Source organism: Diadema antillarum, unplaced genomic scaffold (assembly GCF_040938485.1).
Source record: "Diadema antillarum isolate AM-2024a unplaced genomic scaffold, OU_Dant_1.0 seq00001565_RagTag, whole genome shotgun sequence".
NCBI classification, from domain to species: domain Eukaryota; kingdom Metazoa; phylum Echinodermata; class Echinoidea; order Diadematoida; family Diadematidae; genus Diadema; species Diadema antillarum.
The window spans coordinates 389,817-414,652 of NW_027272288.1; the positions used below are offsets into that span (position 1 = coordinate 389,817).

The 24,836-nt window shown below is 39.6% G+C and overlaps 1 protein-coding gene across 1 annotated transcript in view; it reads left to right on the plus strand.

The window, feature by feature from the left end:
- Positions 1–7,078: 7,078 nt before the first annotated feature.
- LOC139710791 (uncharacterized) overlaps positions 7,079–24,836 on the plus strand; it is a 28,176-nt gene continuing 10,418 nt past the window's right edge. Inside the window, exons 1-5 of the mRNA XM_071622699.1 lie at positions 7,079–7,345; positions 9,257–9,670; positions 11,004–11,261; positions 13,482–13,619; positions 14,669–14,927. Of these exons, the coding sequence (XP_071478800.1) occupies positions 7,079–7,345; positions 9,257–9,670; positions 11,004–11,261; positions 13,482–13,619; positions 14,669–14,927 (1,336 nt within the window). The remainder of the gene's footprint in view (positions 7,346–9,256; positions 9,671–11,003; positions 11,262–13,481; positions 13,620–14,668; positions 14,928–24,836) is intronic.

Sequence of the window (24,836 nt, forward strand, 5' to 3'; positions counted from 1 at the left end):
GGTCTCAAAATATGCGGGAGACTTCAATGAAAGAAGTCATGAAACGACGCGGAGGGGGAGGTCAATTTGACTCCCCCCAACCCCCCCCCCCCCCCCCCCCCAGTTAGAATAGGGTTAAAGAGGGAGATACCAAGAAACCACTTACAAAATAGTACAGAGCCTACCGTTTGAAGAGGAATGCAAAGTTTTTTCGATGGAAATGAGTTTCGGAATGGCTGAAGCATCCAAAAACAAAGTAAAAACAAAGTGATCCTCATAAAATGTGGGTCGCATCTCTATTTTAGTATTGCTCTTTTTGGATATCTTAGCCATTTCAAACTAATTTTCTTTAAATAAATGTTAAATTCCTCTTGAAATTACATGCTCTTTTATAGTTTACAAGAGGCTTCACATCATCTCACCAAGGAATGAGAGAAACCTGAAGTTTGGTCTCAACCAAAATTCTATGATCCCTTTAAAGGGGCACAGTCCTCACGAAATTTAAAAAAATATGTTATTGTTGGTAACTCCAATGAACTACTTTCATCAAAAACAAACTTTCAAATCACCAAATAAGCTCGTACATTTCGGTTAAAAAAGTGTGACTCTGCAAATGAGCAAGTCTTGGCGGAGAGTCATACGTCATCGATGCACAACTCTTTCCAGCGGTGTTCTGCTCGTCATCCCTAGTTATTTATAAATACATGTTTACTATTTATTTTTATATTAATTGTATATATAAATAAGCATGAAATATTTTGTTTGAAATAATAAAACCACATATTGTCACATTTTATGAAAAAATCAGATATGATAATTTTGAACACTTAAATTGGTTTTCTGAGGCATGGCTGTCAACTTGAGAATAGGGCATCAATGACGTTGCACCTTTTGGCAGGCTCTTACACGATCGCTTGCAGGAATTATTTTCTTAAAATCGCGTACGGAGACAATTTTTCATGTCCACGCGTATAAATTGGTGAAAGGTTATATTTTTTACTCTTCTTAATTATCAGTACAGTGAAAATCTCAGGACTGCTTCCCTTTAAATCAACTCATACCATACTGAGCCGAAAATGAACCACTTCCCAGTGTTCACGAATAGCGCACCATTGTACCATCAACCCTACATGTACTTGAAGTTGGCATTATTACCCAAGGAGTTGATTTTCTTCAAAGAAAGAAAATTTCAGACATTGTCTTCAATTAAATCGATACATGTGTTAATCTATAAAGCTATGAGAGACCAGCTCCGTTTATACATGTGTTTGACATTATTGAATAAAGAGATGATCAAAGGCAGAAAATGGATGAATGCTGGCAAGAAGCTGTGAAAGTCTTGCAGCTTTTATGTTTGTCTTGTTTTTAATGTAATCACATTACCTCCAATATCCGGAAGTACTCTAACTTGAACTTTCTTCCATTTAAGGTGGTGATAAAGCCCCCCAGGAGAATACCAAAAGTGACTCATCTACAACTCCATCCGCGAGGCGACGAAAGCAAGTTTTGACACCAGGTACATTGTACTCTTATTCGTACTTGAGACACAGGTCGGGGGGGCTCCCAGGCCCCCCTCCAGATCTCGGCCTTCGACTGCGCAATTGCACGAAAATAGGCACAAACATTGCCTTTGAAGTATATCTAAAGTACCATGAAGTTAATTTAGAAAAAGATAAATTATCAGTTATGCTAAATTATGCAAAAACATTTCTAAAGTATTTTATTGTTTTTTTGAATTTCTTATGTATTTCTTGTTTTTTCGACTTTAGTTTTTCATTGTTTTTTTCGATGAAATTTGTCCGCGACATTGTTCTGAACAAGAAAATATGTAATTTTTTTATTGTAATCAATAAAACCCCAAAATCGTGATGCTTTTAAGAAATATGCCTGTAAACACAGTTTGCATTGACATTGTACACGAATTCACGTTTTTGAACAATATTTCGTCTGACATGCACGTACATATTTATGCACAACTTCGGAACCGCGCACCTGGGCGCAAATTTGGTGTCAAAAGATGTGGGAGACTCGAAAGAAAAAAGTCATGAAATGTCATGGCGATAGGTTTTTCGCGATAGCGATTTATCAGGCGAAACGTCAAGAGGGGGGGGGGGGGGTCTCAGAGGCACCTGGCCTAGTTAGGGTTTTACCTATTCAATTTCTTACTTGTAAAGCAGTTTACTGTGGTGTTTCCTGCCAGGCGTTTCATGCCGACAGTGGGCCGTTGGGGCTACTGATGCTTCTGGTCTGCAAAATAACTCGCGTGCCACTAACTATTATCCTGTTTGCCAAGTTGCCGCGTTCTTTCCTTAGGTTGTAGGCAATGGTAGCAAGCCTGCCACATTCCCGCTTCACGGCTGGCGGGAGGTCCGTATGGATAGTGATGGTGGGGTCCGAGGCGTGCGAAGTGGAAGCTGCTTGGCGTGGATGTTGTTGAAAAGCGTGTAGAATCCTGTGGCGATCCTGCATACGGCCAAAACGAACAATAATGGGGTCGGACTTGTTGTCAGCTCCGGTGTTCCCAGCAGGGGCCCTCCTGGGAAGCCTGTGGGCATTGATGAGGGGTATGGTGCGCATAGCTTCTTCCGGAATTTTTAGTAGCGTAGCAAAAGTAGAGAAGCACTCACCGTAGACATCCTCCCGTGTGGAGTTGGGTTTCCCGTAGATTAGGAGATTCAGTTTACGTTTGTGGATTTCAAAAAGTGTGAGCTTCTCATCCAGTTCGTCTTCGACTTTCTCCAGTTTTTTTTATCACTTCAGGGATTCGGTTGCTTTCAATATCTCCAATCCGATTTGAGGCATCAGTAGCAAAATTTTCCAACTCGTTAACAGTTTTTTTGATACCAGACATTTCGGATTTCAGAGCGTAAACGTCAGATAGTAGAGCTTCGAATTGAGCTGCGCGTTGTTTGCTTCAGTAGCCGTTTTCATACTGGTTATCAGTACAGCCAGGTCGCTATTAGATGGCGCCGCGGGCGTGTCCGAGACTGAAGACGCATGGTCGAGTTCCGGGTATGAGGCGGCTTCGCTGTCACTGATTGTGTCAACTGAAGTGTCACTCAAGGGGGCATTTCGTCCTACAGATTTACCAGTTTTATTTCCAATTTTTGCGCGGGTATTCATATTGATAACTGGTCCTTTTCTGAATGATGATATTTGCAGGTTAATTATAATGCAGTTTGTTGCTACAGCACATCATGAAATGGTAGCGAAAAAGGTAGTTAGGAGAAAATTCCAGGAGCTCACATTAGCAGCGTCCATCTAGTCCGACATTCACGTTATCCGCTGTCAACTTCTATAGGCGTTATGAAGTAGACCTATTAGGGGAATCATGCATTGTGGCGGAGGCATACCAGTCGCCTTTAAGCGACATTTCTAGTTGTTACTGTGTCTTTAATTTCATGAATTGCACCTGATTCGCAGAATTTGTGGATGATGAAAACCTTGCAAAATATTCCATGAATACAGCATATCATTGCCAACATACCTGTGTACACTTCAAACTCTGATTCCTCTTTGAAAGGTGGTGGCAAAAACGCTTTAGAGAGCAGAGGTCTTACAACACCGTCACGCCTCCTGAAAAATGGAGAAGACGCCAATCTGGAGAGAAGCATTCCATTCTCATCATCTCTTCCGAATGAACACTCAGAGGACGATGAAGTTGACTATCGGCCTCTGTCCCAACCTAAAAGTATGAAAGATACAGCCATAGACTACATCGAGGCGTCAAAATATCGACTCGCGTTCAAAAAGTTATGTGAGGAATCTCCACAGGCAAAGAAGGCGCTATTGGCCGTGGCACAGAAAATGATCCGGAAGGAGGTATTTAAAGGGATCTTCCGGTTTTGGTTGAGAACTTTTGTGTGGTGAAATAATGAGAAACCTCTTATGATATATTTAAGAACACGTAATTCTATGAGGAATTCAACGTTTATTTGATAAAAATTGTTTTTGAAATGGCTGAGATATACATCCCAAAAAGAGTGATTCTAATGAAGTGTGGGACCCGCACTTTATTATGATCGCTTTGTTTTACTTTGTTTTTGGATGTTTCAGTCATTTCGAACCCGATTTTCATCAAATAAACTTTGAATTCCTCTTAAAGGGATAGTACAGTTTTGGTTGAGATGAGAATTAGGCTTTTAAATTTTTGCAAGATACCAAGAAAACACTTATGATATAGTACAGAGCCTACCGTTTTAAGAGGAATTCAAAGTTTATTTGATGAAAATCGGGTTTGGAATAACTGAAACATCCAAAAACAAAGTAAAACAAAGCGATCGTTACAAAGTGTGGGTCCCACACTTTACTAGAATCGTTCTTTTTTGGATATCTCAGCCATTTCAAAACCAATTTTTATCAAATAAACATTGAATTCCTCATAAAATTGCATGCTCTTTCATATTTCATATGAGATTTCTCATTATCTCACCTAAGAATGTTAGAAACCTGAAATTACGTCTCAACCAGAACTGTACGATCCCTTTAAAATGGTATGCTCTGTACTATATCATAAGTATTTTCTTGGTATCTAGCAAAAAGTTAAAAGCCCAATTCTCATCTCTGCCAATACTGTACCATCCCTTTAAAAAGTACAAAGTCTGTGAAGTTGTACGAATTTGCATGTGTCATCAGTATGACAATATGCCGACAATGGTATTATGACACATTTTCTTTCAATTTCCACTCCTCTCCAAACAGCTGAAGTCAGAACAACCCTGATAGGCTGATCATTTTTGTCATATTCTGGAACTCTTGTAATTATGAAAATGATTCGCATGTATTGACAGCAAACTCATTTATACTATGACTTTTTTTTCCTTCAAATTAGTCACACACTTCTCTAAAGAGGAGAAACATTAATGCCTGTTACTTCTGAATTGGTTTTTGCTTAAACATGTTTCAATGTTGGTACTCTTGTATATGAATGTATTTCATCCAATTTTTTTTAAGACCCACCAGGTCGGCGTTCATAAGATAATGTAGCTGATTTTTTGCCTTGCCTTTTGATTGTAATTCTGCTTGTTTTATTTGAGGTGAAAGCTATGAGGTCCAAGGAACACAAAAGTCGTTACAGTCAGCCATTTTCAATGGGAAATGTTAAAGATTTCCGTTGGGATGAACTCATTGATGAAACGGAGAAAGACATGCCGATCACATTTGGCTGCATGTCAGCCATATTGCCATCTACCGAACGAATCAAGGAGCACATGGGGAGACTGAAAGGCAAGATAAGCGCAAAAAGGTATGACTTACAATATGTAAATGTGACCCGCTACAACAAATGGATCCAAAAGGCAGGGGAGGACAATTTTCTGAAAATGGCATGTCCTTCCAACGTTCTCATGGTCAAGGGGAGGCAAGATAGTTTTCACTGCCTGACAATAGAAGACCTTCTGACAATAGTGACAATAGCGACCTCCACCATGTTCATTGAAGATTAGCGCCAGCGGTCCATGCATGACCAATCGGTAATCAGGATGCCACGCACTGACCAATAAGATCACTCCCTCGTTTGTAAGGGCGGAGTCAAGCTGCGGCGCTAAATCCAAATCTTTGGACATGTTTCTCTTACATTGAAAGTCGGAAAATCATGACTCAGAAAAACGCTGATTTCTTTCCTTTCCTCTGATCATTTAGCTTTGAAACTTCGGCAGATGATGAACAAAACATTAGACTACAAAATTATGCAAAAAACAGAAATCCGATTGCTTTGACCAATTTTGATGATGTGACTTCAAACTCGATTTTCTGGGCTCGGCTGTCAGTGACTTTAGGATCCTTTTGTTGTAGCGGGTCACATATGTCGCATGGGGGCACTGCTAGATAAAAAACGAGCACATAAACCCCCACTTTTAATTGTTTTTCTGGAATTAGTATAAAGACTTCCTCTACAATGTGGTCAAGTTTCGTGAAAATGACATGGGTTTTGAATGTACAGCATAAGTTTATGGACCTTGTCCTTTAGCTCACCCCTAACAGAAAACATCCCTGACAAGGATTTGAGAGATTTCGATGTTTTCTGCGGTGTGAGTGGGCTGGTTGCTCAAGAATGAGATTGTGAACCCAACTTTGAAACCTTTTCCTCATTTTGGGTACCTTTCTGTACAATTCTTGCAAATGTGGAGAAAATAATGTGGATTTTGACAGAATTATGGGGATTTAAAGTTTATCATTGCAGATTTTGTTGCCAGTCATGATCTTGATAATGTAACGCTATCTTTTGGTACTGGACGGCAGATTGTCATTTTCTTCTAAGTCTCGTAAAAGAAGTTGTTACCATGGTGATTGTCAGTGCTGACAACTTGTATGCGCTGACAAACGTTGATGAAGCACACCCCCCCCCCCCCCCCTTTTCACTTTATTTTGAGTCCTGACAAACTGGGCCTATGATTTTATGTTGCATATGATTGTGATGCACAGTCACATATTTGGGTGACCTTTAAGTGCCTGGTACAACACTCTCACCCTAGGCACACTCGTCTTTCATCATCCGTTACCTTTACTCAACCACACACACAAAAAAAAAAAACTAGCTGGCAATGCAGCTTTCTCTTCTTCTGCTCCTAGGCTGTGGAATAAACTCCCTCCTCCTCTCAGATCATCACCAACACTTGATCATTTCAAACAAAACTTGGAAGACTATTTATTTTGATGTCCCTATGTGCACTGGACGTGGACTGTCGCTGCCTGGTACTGTATTTTGTATATATTCTATCTCCTGTGGTGACCAGGGATGACATGTCATAGCGCTTTGTATCCAGTGGAAAAGGTGTTCTATAAATGTCTATTATTATTAGTATTATTATTATTATTATTATTATTATTATTATTATTATTATTATTATTATTATTATTATTATTATTACTATTATTATTATTATTACATTATTATTATTATTGTTATCATTATTATTATTATTATTATTATTATTATTATTATTATTATTATTATTATTATTATTGTTATTACATTATTATTATTGTTATCATTATTATTATTATTAGTAGTAGTATTGTTATTATTATTATTGATATTATAATTATTATTATTATTATCATTATTAAATCCTTTGTAATCATTTCTCTACCAAGGGATATGACTGATAAAGAGGCTCAGGCCTATCTTAATCGCCGACTGGGGCAGATGGTGGCCATTGGTCTGTTCACGAATCGTCCTCGCATTTTCAAGTTTGTGCAGACGTGTATGGGCTTTGAGCTGTGGCGGCAAGGCGCATCGACCAAGGTGTTCCGTATGCTGAATTACAGCGGCATCTGCTTGAGCATAGCTGCCGCAACCGGTTACGTGGACTCGCTTACAGAAAACCACGACGAGAAACTAAAGGAATGGAAAAAGACGTTCGAGGTGATGTACTTTACACACACTGTATATTTCGTGAGGTTTTTTTGTCGAGCCCACTGGAGGTGAGGGGAGACTAAGGGATTGCCTGCGGCGTCTGTCTGTCCGTCGTCTGTCCGAAACACCACAAAAACTTCAATAACTCTTTACTCTGGGCTTCAATTGCAATCAAACTTTGAAGGAAGAGGGGTCATACAAAGTTTCACATTTCATCATATATGAAGGTCATCTCAAGGTCAAAGCTCACAGGCAGAGGTCAAAGAACTTTAGGGCTCAATGTTAAGTTTTTGTGGCGCATTTCTATTATGGGTCATAACTTTTGATCCATAACTCCATTTGTGACCAATCTTGGATGGTAGATGTCCTTTGGGGAGTGGATGGTCACCACAAGGTCAGTGGTCACAAGCATGGGTCAACGAACTTTTAGAGCCCAATGTTAAGTTTTTATGGTGCGTTTCTATTATGGGTCATAACTTTTGATCCATAGGTCCGTTTGTGACCAAACTTGTATGGTAATGTCCCTTGGGGAATGGATGGTCACCACAAGGTCAAAGGTAATGGGCAGGGGTCAACGCCCAATGTTAAGTTTTTATGGCACATTTCTTTTTTGCCATTAATTTTTACCCTTTTATATCTTTTTTTTATCTGTTTTTTTTTTCTTTTTTTTAATCTGTTATATCCCATTCCCATTCAATTTCTTGTACGCGAATGGGCGAGACACATTATGGCCCTTGCCTTGTTTTTTTTTCCCGGATATGATGCGCTTTAAAATAGAAACATCAGTATTAAGCGCTATATAAATGTTATTCATTATTCATTATTATTCATTTTCTGTTTTCCAAAAATGTGTCGAGTCGGGAGCTATTCGTAAAGTTGTTCAAAAAGCATGCAAAAATTGGAATTTTGATCCTGACATGAATGCTGTGTGCACAGGTGCATTTCTCTGTTACGTACTTTACATCACAATCGCAAATACAGCTTCTCACGGAATTGTCTGAAAGTTGCGATTTCAAAAAAACATGACTCCCGTAATGTATGCCATACACATTTGTATGTTCTCAATTGTTTATGACCCAGCATCACAAAATCACCAAAACCTCAGCTGACATTCATTTTCAGTTCAGGGCAAACACTACAAAAGCAGACTCTATGCTTAAAAATGATGTATTGCTCTGTACAAATGTTTTTTTTTTCTTACCTGCCTGAATTATTTTTGTTGTTAAATGAGGAGAAAAATAGACTTGAAACTTGTGAAACAAAAAAAAAACATTCATTTTGAAAAAGTGATTAACTGGGTACTAAGAAGAGAGAAATGCAACTTGTGCTTACACAGTTGATTATGTTTTTTGCAGAAAATATGAAAGAAAACTAAAAATTGACGAGGTTGATCCATTTCACCTACAAAGTATTGTAAGTCTTTGTGTGAAATCTGGACATGCACTTTTTATGGTTTTGTGATGCATGGTCACATTTGTAATTAAACTATTGCAAGTACAATTGTACACTGTAGATTACTACAATGTTACACACTGTGGACACTGATACAGTATCCTGGAATATCTCCAAACAACCGAATACAATAATTATAGATCCGCATTTCTTTGAATATCTTACAATTAAAAACAAAACAAATAATAATTTTTAAAAAACCTGATTGTGATGAAAATATAGATTTTACATAATTGAATTTGCTTGCCAGTACCGTAAGTGTTGGTATTACAGTATCATGATTAAAATGATTGTCAACTGTGTCAGAACCATTAAATTATTTTGTCCAGTACACTCCCAATGACTCAAAAGTCATACATATTTTGTGTTCCCTCAGTTCTATTGTGACAAAAGTAATAACAGAAAAAAAGATATGTAGAATTCCTTTGTACCATTTATGGACATTTAGCAAAATATTCCTGTACGCAGGACGCGATACCTAATGCTAGAACCAAAGGTGACCAGAAGCGAGTTGTTACTTCTGCTCCAACGTTTGGCTTGCACTTCAATCGCGTGCTGGAAGAGACCGAATCACCACACCTGGGAGGGACGCCGGGTAACAAGTTCTTCGTGCAACAAACCATGTGTTACGCTGCCAAGGACCGCGTGCAATACAGGATGATGACCTCTACAGTGGCCACTGCTGCTCATGCGGCCGAGACTCTGGACGCCTTCACGTTTCTGCCCGCCCCTGACGTCCTAGACAGGCAGCGGTTGCGCCTTGTGGACGTCGTGGCCAACATCATGAGCAGGCACATGACTTTCTTACAGGATCTGTCGCGTGACCTTCCCATTGCTCAAGGGCATGAGAAGAGTGACTGTATGTCACAAAAGTCTGAACTGGTAAGGAGTGTGATTAGGGCCAAGCTATGTATGGACAGGATTGCTCCTTTTTTATTGAAGGAAACCAAAACCCAAAGAGCAATGTGGATTGAGTGAAAGCACCAACATTAGTAGAACACATTGGTGAGAGTTTGAAGAAAATCAGACATTAGATGCAAAAGTTATGAATTGTTAAAATTTGGGTGTTGGAACCGTTGGATGAGGAGACTACAATATGACGTCATGTGTGGACAACAATATGAAGGAAATACAAGGGGAATTCCACAAAAATTCATTTTTCTTGAAAATTGCACTTTCCAGTAACTTGATACTTACTGACATACATAATGTCTGTAAAGGGTAGCAATTATCCCCCTGGGTTCTGAAAGTGGTTAGTCAATTTCAATGAATTGTTGTAGAATTCTCTTTGTATTTTCTTTATATTGATGTCCACACATTCATGATGTCATTACACCAAAACTTCAAAAATTCATAACTTTTGCATCACTTGTCAGATTTTCCTCAAACTTTCACTGATGTGATCTACCATTGTTGCTGCTTTCATTCAATCCACATTGCTCATTGGGTTTTGGCTTCCTTTAAAGGGGCATTCCAGACAATTGTTGAAATTTCACATCATGTGCATGATATTGATAGCTCCATGTACAAATTTGTAAAATTTATCGTGGTCCTTGAGCAGAGAAATCAGTACTTTGAAGAACCTTGAACGAATTACGCTTAACAAAGATGATGACATAGGAGGCTCACATATTTCAAAAATGTTGCAGTGTAGTTTTATTATGATACCACTTGCTTAACAATGTCGCATGTGTATAATCTATAATGCATGGTACCATCTTTATTTTGCTTCCTTTGAGCCCTGTACCATGTACCTCATGCATTCTTATGGTGAGGCTGTCATGTCATCATCCTCATTCATTGCAATTTGCTATGAATTTCAAAATTGTTAATATTCTTCATCCAAATCATATTGAATTTGAAACTCTATACTCAGTATATAGTGTAAACTAATTTATGCTTGTTCAAATATAAAAGTCTGGAAATCATTTGTAGGGCTCCTTTAATTGAGTAGATTTGAATATATTTATGGTGGAGAGGCCATGGGGCATCCCAGAGAGTTTTCATAACTCCACACCATGAAGTAATAAATCAAGAGTGCCATGTACAGATTTTTGTGGAATTCATTCTACATTGTGGCCTTTGAGCAAGCCTTCAGTAATAATGAGCTTTATGGTCTCAGGTCATCATAATGGTCATCAGAAACATACATACTGTGCAGTCTGAAGGACAACGTGTTACTGTTGAGTCAATGTCAAGTTCTCTCTCATTCCAGGTGACATTGGGAATCGTACCCACTAACCCCGGAACGATGCAAGGGATTGAAACGGTATTAGAGCATCTCCAGCAGTACCTCCCGGCCTCCATCAGGGGTGGAGGCGCCAATCCGACCCTCGTCAGTGGCAACGAATCGGCCATCAAGGGCGTCCTGCAGGCTCAGAGGGTGCGAGCGGACCGGGAGACATGGCAGGAGCGTCTGGACGGGTACATCCCAGTGCCCCAGGAATACGACAAGGAGATTCTACTCCTGCAGGTTTGTTTTTACGTCGAGCGTACTCATTCACTCTTTTCAGAGAAGAAAGAACCTAAATGCACATCAGATTAAATTCAATATTTTCATCATCTTTATTCAGCAATAGGAATTAGTGAGTGCTGGGTCCCCGATCGTGTGCATAGCTGTTTGGCCCATGACTGTGATGATAATTTTGCAGTCAAACCTCATTAAAAGGAGTCTTATCTGAATTACTATGTATGGGTGTTCACCAAGGTGGTACTGGGGACTTTTTCTTTAATTTCAGTTATAAAATGACCTGGGCAATTTAGTAAACAAGTGCAAGAGTAATGCAAGAGTAAAGTCCTGTTCTACAATGGAAATGGATTCCCACAAGATTGAAACCTTGTTAAATATTGAATTACCTCGGGTAGATTGGATATTTTCGGCAATTGATTTGTTGCGCTGGGCTAGGTGTAAAAAAATTTTGTGTGTATTTAGTTTTGCAGGATTGAGACGTTCAACAGGAATGTATGTAACAGGCAAAAATAATTGCGTGCTTTTATTTTTGCGCTAGTTTCTTGTTGCAGGAAATGCACACAAAGTTCCACACCACAAAAAATGTTATTATGGTGTTTCAATCAGTGAATCTATGAGATGTTATAATTACATGTAGATTGCCTAACGACTAGCATTGCTGAGATGCCTACAGAAGTATCTAACCGACAGCAGTGCTAAAACTCTTTCAAACTCACTAATTTTACCATATTTTGATTGTTGTTCTATCTGTGTGCATTATATGCAAAACATTGCTTAACTTCAGAGCAGTGTACCCGGACGTCGCAAAATTGGTCTCAAAATAAGCAGGAGACTGCAAAGCTAAAGTCATGAAATGGTGCGGTAAAATTTTTGCGTGTTGCAGAATCATTGTGTGAAATGTCGAGGGCGGGGTCAATTTGACCCCCCCCCCCCCCAATCCCTGGGCGAGATAGGGTTTAACCATGGATGGGGTTACCCTGGATAAAGAATACTGAATAAATGAATAAGAATATGTTATGATTGCAATATCATCATTAATACAACAACAGCCAAAGCATGAAGGAATTTGCTGATTAGATTCTCCCCAGAAGCAATGGACAAATTTTCTTTCCAGGCCCTATGCCCATTATTTAAGTTGTGTATAAACAAAATTCTGTCTTTGTTACATGCTACACTGTATGCATGTATAGATGATGATGCCTTGTACATCAAAATACAGTCAAACCTGTCTATAGGGGCCACCCAAGGGAAACGGAAAAAGTGGCTGTTATAGACAGGTGGCCGCTATAGACAGGTAATTCAACTTTGTGTGCATTGCTTACATGTACATGTATCATCGTTGTATCCTTACATGTACATGTACAGAGTCGTACAGAGTGTATGTATGCACACGCTGTGTGTTTCATGCATTAGCATATGGCAGTGTATATTATATAGATACTGGTAATGACTGGCAGGGAGGGAACATAACGGTACCGAATGTTCCACTCGAAGGGTTTGAAATGCTGTTGAGGGAGGTTATAAGTCCCGAGACAAGGTCGAGGGACTTATAGCCTCCCGAAATAGCATTTCAAATCATGAGGGTTGAACGCTTGGTACATGTTCCCGACAACAAAAGTCATCATCTGTTATATTATATGAGTTAGTCAAATACGTCAACGTCATGTCAACCACCCCCAGCAGCACAACGCACTCGATCGCTCAGTCGCGCGTCCTAGGCCTTCTGTCATTTGTTACGTGAAAATGTTTTCCCACGGGAGAACATTACCAAGAATGTTCGCCCATGGGCGAGCATAACGAGTGTACCTCTATCACGTGATTGTGTTTAGCCAATCACTAACTGGTATTTGACTAACCCATTTAATATATGAAATTGTTGCACAGTATAGGAGAATGTGTATTGTCATGAAGAAAGCTTAATACTAGTGCATTCTCATGACTGAATGAGGGATGAATGCAGCGGTGGCGATCAATGAACGTTGCCTGCACGGCTACAAAGCAGAAAAACACACTGAATTATCGGCTCGGCTATGGCTCCATTGGGTTTGTGGCCGCTATAGACAGGTTGAAATCTTTGTGGTCGCTGGCCGCGTTAGGCAGGTGGCAGCTATACACAGGGTCTTTAACAGGCTTTTTCTCTTAACATTGCAGCTGCTAACAATTTGAAATGCAAATTACTGCCACAGAAGAAATCATAACTGATATATTTTTTTCTTCTTCAAGGACTCAAACAATGTCTTCTTCGATGGAAAAAGCACTTCTGCAAAAGGGACAATCGCACAGTTGAAGAATGAGTTCAACTACACCTTCTTACGGAAAGAAGTTCTGCAAAATGTGCAGGAAGCATGGGATATGTACGAGGTAAGACTTTCCTCGGTAGCAGTAAACAGTATGAAACATGTAGCACAGTCTGCAACCCCAGACTAGTAGAGCCTCCATGTAGCACAGTCTGCAACCCCAGACTAGTAGAGCCTCAGATACAAGGTATGACTACGCATTATCTCATAATGCTAAAGAGATTTGGAACTTCTTGCTGGTGTTCTACTAGTCTGGGCTTGCAGACTGCACTCTTTATTCATTGCACTTTCCCAAGTTGAATATTATGTAATCAGAACAAAGAAATAGAAGAGCTTTAACATTTTTTTTGTTGTTGAATGAAGTAGTATGTTGATCCTTGCCTGACCATGGGCAGTTTTGAATTTGCAATAAGGTTCCACTATTGTAAACTCTTTACTTTACATAGTTTTGCTTACCTCATTCTTGACTTGACTTAACTTTACCTACAACTGTAAGTTATGTAGTACTTGTAAGATCAATGGATAATGTCACTCTAGTGCTCCTTGCTCTTCATTACACTCGCAATGTCCTTCGTGTCTTAGAGACCAGTGTGAGCTCTTAGTGTGCCTAGATGTATGTGTGCTGAGGTTGTCCATTACCAAAGAAAGTTATATGTGTTTGTGTGTTTGCCAAAAAAGAAAGAAAGAATGAAATCAATTTTGAATTGAATTTGATTGACTTGAATTGAATAGTTGCATTCATTTTGCACATAACACACAGCAGTGGCATTGTTTGGATATTGTCATGTACAACTTTTTGTCCTTTATTTGTTACTTTGTATAATTATTTTCAATGAATCGTTCTTCTTTGTAATTTTGTCGGAGGGCCCGCAAGAATAAACATGTTTAAACCATGTTTTAACTCACATGTATGCAGACCTTGTGTTTTTACCAAACAAGCTTTTGAACATTCCGGTGAAGTTCCATTTTAAATTCTGTTCTGCATAATTTTTATATTTATATACTTTATTGTGATATATGTGAGAACTATGAAAATAAATTGAAATGAAATGAAATGAAATGAAATGTACACACATATTTGTTATATTTTGTACTGATTTTCCTACTGCGCAGTTTGTGACTGAAGGATACTCTCTCCTCTGTGCCTTGAAATTCTGTGGAACATCATCTCTACATGAAGTCCCTGCCAGTTTTCCGGCTAAAGGCAGCAGACAGAATAAACTCCTCTGGGTCAAAACTGTGGCCCAACGAGTTGTGGATTTCGTTTACCACGAGCCGAAAAGGTCATCGATACAGCTTGCAGCAGATGCATACAGTGATAACACAGATAACGAAAGGGAGGCTGCCGTGTTGTGTTGTCGCTGCCGAGCCAGTAAGAATTCTCAACCTCAGTTGACTGGCGGGGGCGTACGGATAAGCGAGATTTGGTTAGATAAGAGAGTTATGCTCAAATACAGCCTAAAGCATGAAATTGAGACTGACCTGAATTTATTTGTGTATCAGATTAGATAATCCAAAATTGTGACAGAAGGCATTTTCACATCAGCCCGATGTTTTGAAATAGCACACTATTTTCTGACTTGGAAAATTAACCCGATCAAGAAATAGCGCACTAGTAATTGTATCGCTCTGATCGAGAAAATTTCTCAAGTCCAACTCGGGAAATTTCTGAAATAGCGGGATAACATAGCGAACTAGCGCGCTATTTGATAATGTGAAATCGCCTCAAGAAATTAGCGCGATGTTTCCCATCATGCCTAGCGTGTGTGACCCGAAAGCGTGCGCTCTACTGGAATACCCGACACTGTTTGCGCATACTCAGCTGTCGAATTAGCTCGAAAAAGTTTTGGGCTAATTCTCTTTGGGCTGATGTGAATAGGAAATGAAATAGCGCGCTAATTTGCGATTTCGAAAAATATCTCGAGCTTGGATTTTTATCGGGCTTATGTGAAACCGCCTAGAGATCCCTGTTGCTACGGACATGCATCGCTCATTGATTCAAACACCTGTTTGTGTGAAAAACGTCACAAGATGCTTTCCTTATTTTCTCTTTAGGCATTTAACATGAGCCCGATAAAAATCCAAGCTCTGGATGTTTTTCGCGATTGCAAATTAGCGCACTATTTCATTTCTTATTCACATCAGCCCAAAGAGAATTAGCCAGAAATTTTTTCAAGCTAATTCGAGAGCTGAGGATGTGCAAACAGCATCAGTAATGTGTGTGCCCTCTCAAAATATTCCTCGTGATTTGTGTGCAGTTTGCCTCGATCGATCGGGTCACACACGCTAGGCATGAGGGGATGCATCGTGCTATTATTTCTTGAGGCGTTTTCACATTATCAAATAGTGCGCTAGTTCACCAATTATCCCACTATTTCAGAAATGTCCCGAGTTGGACTTGAGAAATTTTCTCGACCAGAGCAATACAATTAGCGCGCTGATTTGTGTTCACATTATCAAATAGCGTGCTATTTCGTGATTGGGTTAATTTCCCAAGTCAGAAAATAGTGCGCTATTTCGAAACATCGGGCTGATGTGAAAACGTCTATTGTGCATCACCGACAGCCAGCCTTGAGTAAAAACAAGACGGCGCTTTCAAATGTCTAAAAACCACATGCAGGTCGGTAACGCTTGTCGCTATTGGGGCACTGAAAATGTGACATGACATGACGTATAATTTGTTGCAGGAATTACGCTTTTTGCCGGTTACGATACTCTACTCTGCGTAAGTGACATACTGTGATATATATTCGATATGTGTGTCTGACTTATCTGACTCAATCACCATGCCATAAGACTTGATATTTCTATGTGAATTTTGAAGTGAAATGGTGGTGACAAGAAAGCAGGGTCGGACATCGGACCAACGAAGATCTCCTATACGGCCTGCCGACAATTCCCGGCGGAAACCAGAGGACACAGAAGCCCAAAATCTGGCTGCTCAGTCAACCATCACCATGGCTACATCAAGCGACGCTTTGAAAGAAACCATTGAACACCAGATAATAGATGCATTGTCAGACGAAGCCATGATGAAAAGACTAGTGGAAGCGGTTGCTACTGCCGTCAAAGAAGCTGTAACGCAGAGCGTCTATGCGGCCATTTCCATGGACTTTGAGAAGCTCCAAAAGCAGCAATCAGCCCTCGAGAAGGAAATCACAGGCCTTCAGAGGGAGTTGGCTTCTTCAAAACGTCTCATCGAAGAACAAGAGCAGTATTCGAGGAGAAACTGCCTGAGATTCCTCGGAATACCAGAACAACCAAGTGAAGACACAGACAAGATCATCGTCGAACTCGTCAACGACAAACTAGGCGTCCCATTGGCAGTCGGCGACATCGATAGATCACATCGAGTGTCGCCGAAACCAGGATCTCCACAGAAGGGACCACGACCCATCATCATCAAATTTTCGCGATACAACGTCAGAAACCAAGTGTACCGAGCGAAGCGAAAGCTCAAGGGATCGCGTGTGGTTGTGCTCGAGGACATCACAGTGTTTCGTCGAAATCTCATCAAAGAAGCATCGAAGAAATCCTCCGTGAAAAGGTACTGGACATCCGACGGCAAAATCACAGCCCTGGTACACGAACCTGGACAAGCTGACAAAAAGGTACACATCACATCGATAACAGACATCGAACGACTGAATTGATTATTCTCTATACGCATTCAATCCTAAACGAACACAAGCATATCACTCTTAATGAAAACATCCGGCTGCTTTTGTTTAGTTTGTGCTAATGTTATACAACATACCAATGCTATTCGTTGTACCTCTTGTGAAGGCTGGTGTCATACGTACTGCTTAAGTAACGATGTGAACAATGATGAATGGAAGTGTCGAAAATGTAGTTTTCTCGAACTGCCGGGTTATTATGATCATTGTGATAATGCAGTCAGTTCTGAATCCAATATCAGTAGCACAGAAGACAATCTGGATACTAGTTTTGAATATTGTAGCTTCGAACGCGTCAATAAGACAATGTCAAGCCATAATGGGTTTAATGTTTCTCATTTGAATATATGTTCTCTTTATAAACGTATTGATGAAGTAAAACATCTGTTTCAAAATAGTCAATTTCATATTGCTTCATTCAGTGAAACATGGTTAGATAACACAATTCCAGATGAATGCATCAATGTAGATGGATATAACATTGTTAGGAAAGATAGAAACAGGAAAGGAGGTGGAGTTGCAATCTATGTAAAAAATGATGTGATTTATAAGATAAGAGAGGATATGTATGATGAAGAGCTTGAGATGATTGTACTCCAAATTGAATTAGCCAAACAAAAACCATTTCTTGTTTGTGTATGGTATCGTCCACCCAACTCCCAGGTGTCATCTTTTGATAAGTTATCCCAAGTATTCCAAAAGATAGAGGCAGTAGGCCTAGATGTACTTGTCATGGGTGATTTCAATTGTGATATGCTCAGATCTAACACCAATCGATATGCTGCGCATCTTATACGTCTTACCAAAGATTTTAATCTGACACAACTTATAGATAAACCAACTAGAGTTACAAGCTGTTCGTCTACTCTGATTGATTTGATATTTACCTCTAACACTGAAAAGATTATATACTGTGATGTAGTGGAGATCGGTTTGAGTGATCATTATATGATTGTTGCTTCATGGGGTAATGTAAAACAGAAGTGTAATAGTCATAGATATATGATTTCACGGAATATAAGAAAATTAGATACTGAACATTTTCAGACAGAGTTGGCTGGCGTAGATTGGAATAATGTGTATCAAGAGAGCGACACTGAATTGGCGTATGATAATTTCATAAATAAATTTCGCTCGATTTTGGATAAGCATGCACCACTGAGAATGAGGCGTGTTAAGCAAAATAATGATATTCCGTGGTTAAATAAAGAGGTTAAAGATATGATGAAGCAAAGAGATAGTTTAAAAAAGAAAGCTAAGGTTTATGGTGATCCAAGTGATTGGGAAAGTTACCGTAAGTTACGAAATAAAGTAACAAGTAAGCTTCATAAGCTGAAAACTGATTATATTCAGAGTAGCATTGAACGTAATTTTGGTGACAGTGGAAAGACGTGGAAAACATTACGCTGTGTGATTCCTAAGAAGCGTTGTAACCCCAGTGTATACTCTGTTCAAGTTGATGGTGATGTAATTGAAGATAATCGTGAGGTTGCTGAGTTATTCAATGAATATTTTACTAAGATTGTTGGCAAACTAAAGAGTCAGTGTGAATTTGGGGATGGTTTCTTAGAATATTTTGGTGAATCTGTGAAATCGAAATTTGAATTTAATTCAGTAACAGAGATTGAAGTTGAGGAAATTTTACACGAGCTTTCGATGAATAAATCTACTGGGCTGGACAATATACCGGCAAAGGTCATTAAAATCGCAGGCTCGCTTATTGTGTCACCCCTAACACATGTGATCAATTTGTCTTTGAAAAACGGCATTGTTCCGACTGAATGGAAGACTGCTAAAGTCATTCCTTTGCCTAAGTGTAACAGTGCTTTTGAAATGTCCAACTATCGTCCTATTTCTGTACTGCCGGTATTGTCAAAAGTTCTAGAGAGAGTGGTCCAGCGACAAGTAACTAAATACTTGAACGAGAATTGAATTCTCTCTTGTAAACAATCGGGTTTTCGTGCAAACCACTCAACCAATACTGCCCTGTTAAAGGTTGTTGAAGATTTACAGGATAGTATGGACAAAGGTCTTATTACTTGCCTTGTCACTTTAGATCTTAAGAAGGCATTCGACATGGTGGATCATGCTATTCTAGTAGAGAAGCTGAAGCATTATGGTTTTGATGAGGGAAGTGTGTCCTGGTTCCAAAGCTACTTAACTGGTAGACTTCAGGCCACTATGGTGAATGGATATACTTCATCGCACAGGAGAGTCGAGTTCGGTGTACCTCAAGGATCGATACTCGGCCCACTGCTGTTTTTGTTGTTTATCAATGATATTCCAAATGCAATACAACACTGCCAATTATCACTTTATGCTGATGACACTTGTCTCTATTTTTCATCTAGCGATCCTCATGTTATGTCTGTATCAATTAACGAAGATTTACAAAGTATTTCGTCATGGCTCACGCATAACAAATTGATTCTGAATGCGGCAAAGTCTGAATATATGCTTATTGGTTCCCAAAGGCGATTGACTAGATTTAATGATGATCTGATTAAATTTGCTATAGGTGGGGAAATTTTGAACCGTGTTTCAAAATGTAAATATCTGGGAGTGATTTTTGATTCTACTTTAAATTGGAAATATCATATTGATTATATTCGTAGCAAGGTTGTTAAGAGTTTATTTCTTCTTCGCAAAGCAAAATCATTTTTGAATACTCATATTATAAAAATGTTGTATCACACAATTATTCAATCTCATTTTGATTATTGTTCTTCTGTATGGACCAGTGCTAATAAGTCACATCTGAATATACTTTTTATTTTACAGAAAAGAGCTTTGAGAATTATTCTAAATGCTGATATGTTTACACGAAGTGATGAATTATACAATCAGTCAGGAATTGAACCTCTTCAAAGGAGATGGAAAAAAATGAATCTTATTCTCCTGTTTAAATGTATCCATCATACTGCTCCTGAATACCTTGCCAATCGAATATGCATGCAAACTTCGCAATATTCTCTCCGTAATACTTTATGTAAAATATTTTTGCCAAAACCAAATACAAATTTTAAACGGAACAGTTTTTTATATTCTAGTGCAATATTGTTTAATAGTCTACCGTATGATATTCGTTCGAGTGATACAATCTGTATTTTTAAACGGAATATAAGAAGATATGATTTGTTTTGAGGCTGCGTTTTAAATATTTGTTATTATACATACATTGATTAATATTCATATCACGAATGATTGTTTGCATACTCTGGCAGAAAATTCAATTCATCTTGGCACATTTTTTATGCTTTTGAAGTGAATAGGAATACTTGTACTTTTTATGTTGAGTATTTTTATTTTTATTCTTGTTTGTTTGTTGTATACAATTATTTATGTAATTTGTATGTATTGTTTTACCCTGTAAATCATTGTATTTTTACGTGGACCCCTTTGAAAATCAGTCTTGTGCTGAAAGGGCTATCCACCCTGTGAATGGAAATAAATAAATAAATAAATAAATAAAAAAACATGCGCAGAAGATGATAAATCTCTTACATAAAGAAAAATGCATGTGCAGTTGTAATATACATTGGGATATCATCGCTCAGTTAATTTTATTTGCGAAATGCACATACAAATGTACTTTACAAGAGAAAGCAAGTGTTTTGGCAGGTTGTAATTTGTAATCTAATTTTTCCCATTTTCGGCACATTGTTTCAGAGTAAACTTGGACAGTAATGGTAGATGACATGTATGTGTTTACCATTATGCAATGTTACATGCGTATCCACGAGCATCCACTTCAGTAATTACTCATTTTGTGACGCAAAATGTGTCATTTTTTTTAGGTTTGCTGCTCCCCATCATTGGTGTTTTTCCAAAGGCATTTAAGTCTGATAAGGCACCTCAGCGAAATAAAACCGAAATGAGGGAAACAATTCTTTTGTCAGTGACAATGAATGATTACACAATCATTATTGTCCAAACATCTGAATGTACTCATCTAGATGCACATTATCATGTGGCAGTGATGCAGGTCGGATCAAAGAAAGACCCCGTTCATAGTCCATGTGTGTAGTACAGTGTAGGTCCATGTTTTATTCATCATTTTTGTCGAGCCCACCGGAGGTGAGGGGAGACTAAGGGATCGCCTGCGGCGTCTGTCCATCAATCGTCCGTCCGTCCGTCGTCTGTCCGTAATGCTATAAAAACTTGAATAACTCTGTACTCTGGGCTTCAAATTGAGTCAAACTTGGAGGGAAGAGTGGTCATACAAAGTCTTACCTTTTACCAGTATGAAGGTCACCTCAAGGTTAAAGGTCACAGGCAGGGGTCAATGAACTTTTAGGGCCCAATGTTAAGTTTTTAGGGCGCGTTTCGATTATGGGCCATAACTTTTGATCCGTAAGTGTATTTGTGACCAAACTTGAATGGTAGATGTACCTTGGAGAGTTGATGGTCATAACAAGGTCAAAGTTCACAGGCAGGGGTCAATGAACTTAAGGGCCCAATGTTAAGTTTTTAGGGCGCATTTCGATTATGGGTCATTACTTTTGATCCATAAGTTCGTTTGTGACTAAACTTGGGTGGTAGATATCCCTCGGAGAGTTGATGGCCACCACAAGGTCAAAGGTCACATGCAGGCTCAATGAACTTTTAGGGCCCAATGTTAAGTTTTTAGGGCACGTTTCGATTATGGACCATAACTTTTGATCCGTAAGTCTATTTGTGACCAAACTTGGATCCAGTAAATGTACCTTGGGGAGTTGATGGTCACCACAATGTCAAAGGTCACAGACAGTGGTCAATGAACTTTTAGGGCCCAATGTTTCGTTTTTAGGGCGCGTTTCGATTATGGGTCAAAACTTTTGATCCGTAAGTGTATTTGTGACCAAACTTCCCTTACGAAAAAGTCCTGTGGTACTCCTGTGGTAATTACCACAGGACGGTACCACAGGACAGTACCACAGGACAGTACCACAGGAAAGCACCACAGGACAGTACCACAGGAATTGTCCTGTGGTATTTTGGGACATACCACAGGACAGTAGGCCTACCACAGGAATTCCTGTGGTATTTTGGGACGTACCACAGGGGAGTACCACAGGAAAGTACCACAGGACCGGTACCACAGAGCAGTACCACAGGACAGTACCACAGGAATTCCTGTGGTATTTTGGGACGTACCACAGGGCAGTACCACAGGACTAGTACCACAGAACAGTACCACAGGAACTGTCCTGTGGTATTTTGGGACAGTACCACAGGACAGTACCACAGGTCGATCATTACCACAGGGCACTACCACACAGCATTTCCATGGTACCACAGGAGAGTACCACACAGGATAGATCGAAAAAAAAAATCTGGGAGAATTTTAGCCACATATCAAGGAATATTCCTGATAGGTGAGTCATGGATTTCAGGACAAACATGGCCCTACTTAATAACCTGTCCTACTCCTAACATATAACCTCAAACGAGAGTCTAATGACCAAGTGCCATTCTAGTCCTATAATAGATCTATATAGACTTCCTAGTCATATTCTATTCCTAGGTAGCCATCGACTGTATCAGTACATATATATATGGCCGTCTATCCGTAAAGCATGAAGGCATGGTTACTAAGTCGATTATACTTTATTATCAAGATATGAAATTACACTTTCATAACAATATCTATGATATTGGGAATAACATAACATAATCAGACAATCTTTCATAAAGTTCAAAGTAAGTCCCATCATTAATACTTTGACTTTTTAAGTCATATATGTATTTTCTAAAATCTGGAGTGCTTTTTATGAATATTCATGAGCTATGTAAAAATTTGTACCACAGGAGTACCACAGGAATACCACAGGAGTACCACAGAAGTCCTTATGAAATTTCTCATGCTTTACATCAGCACTTTCACTAAATAGTTAATACTGTAGGAGTATAGGACAATATGAGTAAGGGCAAATCAATTGCTATAATTCACAGCATAACTTATCTATCAATTAATTGAGGAATACTAATATGTGCTTTTTTGTTTATATTTTTGTTATAAATTTCAGTTGATTCTGCCTTACAATTTTCCTGTGTGGTACTCCTGTGTGGTACTGCTGTTTGATATTCTCCTGATGTGATAGTCCTCTGGTATAAAATGTTAAAAAAAATATCCTGTACTAGCATTTTTCTGTGGTACTTACGCATTTAATTTGCTGTGTGGTACTTCTGTGTGGAATAGCACCATATTATGATCTTCCTGTGGGATTTTGGACAGTTCCTGTGGTACTCTCCTGTGGTATATATCGAAAATTACCACAGGAATTTCTGTCGTACTGTCCTGTGGTACGTCCCAAAATTCCACAGGACAATTCGTGTGGTACTGTCCTGTGGTACGTCCCAAAATACCACAGGACAAGGACAAAATACCACAGGACAGTAGTCCTGTGGTACTATCCTGTGGTACTTTCCTGTGGTACTGTCCTGTGGTACTGCCCTGTAGTACTGTAGTACTGTCCTGTGGTACGTCCCAAAATACCACAGGACAAGTCGTGTGGTACTGTCCTGTGGTACTATCCTGTGGTACTGTCCTGTGGTACTGCCCTGTGGTACGTCCCAAAATACCACAGGACAATTCCTGTGGTACTGTCCTGTGGTACTGTCCTGTGGTACTGTCCTGTGGTATGTCCCAAAATACCACAGGACAAGTCGTGTGGTACTGTCCTGTGGTACTGCCCTGTGGTACGTCCCAAAATACCACAGGACAAGTCGTGTGGTACTGTCGTGTGGTACTATCCTGTGGTACTGCCCTGTGGTACTGTCCTGTGGTACTATCCTGTGGTACTGTCCTGTGGTACTGCCCCGTGCTACGTCCCAAAATACCACAGGACAATTCCTGTGGTACTGTCCTGTGGTACTGTCCTGTGGTATGTCCCAAAATACCACAGGACAAGTCGTGTGGTACTGTCCTGTGGTACTGTCCTGTGGTACTGCCCTGTGGTACGTCCCAAAATACCACAGGACAAGTCGTGTGGTACTGTCCTGTGGTACTATCCTGTGGTACTGCCCTGTGGTACTGTCCTGTGGTATGTCCCAAAATACCACAGGACAATTCCTGTGGTACTGTCCTGTGTTACGTCCCAAAATACCACAGGACAAGTCGTGTGGTACTGTCCTGTGGTACTATCCTGTGGTACTTTCCTGTGGTACTGTCCTGTGGTACGTCCCGAAATACCACAGGACTAGTCGTGTGGTACTGTCCTGTGGTACTACCCTGTGGTACGTCCCAGAATACCACAGGACAAGTCGTGTGGTACTGTCCTGTGGTACTATCCTGTGGTACTTTCCTGTGGTACTGTCCTGTGGTACTGTCCTGTGGTACGTCCCAAAATACCACAGGACAATTCCTGTGGTACTGTCCTGTGGTACTATCCTGTGGTACTTTCCTGTGGTACTGTCCTGTGGCACTGCCCTGTGGTAGTGTCCTGTGGTACGTCCCAAAATACCACAGAACAAGTCGTGTGGTACTGTCCTGTGGTACTATCCTGTGGTACTTTCCTGTTGTACTCTCCTGTGGTACGTCCCAAAATACCACAGGACAATTCATGTGGTACTGTCCTGTGGTATACGCCCCAAAATACCACAGGACAATTTGTGTGTATACT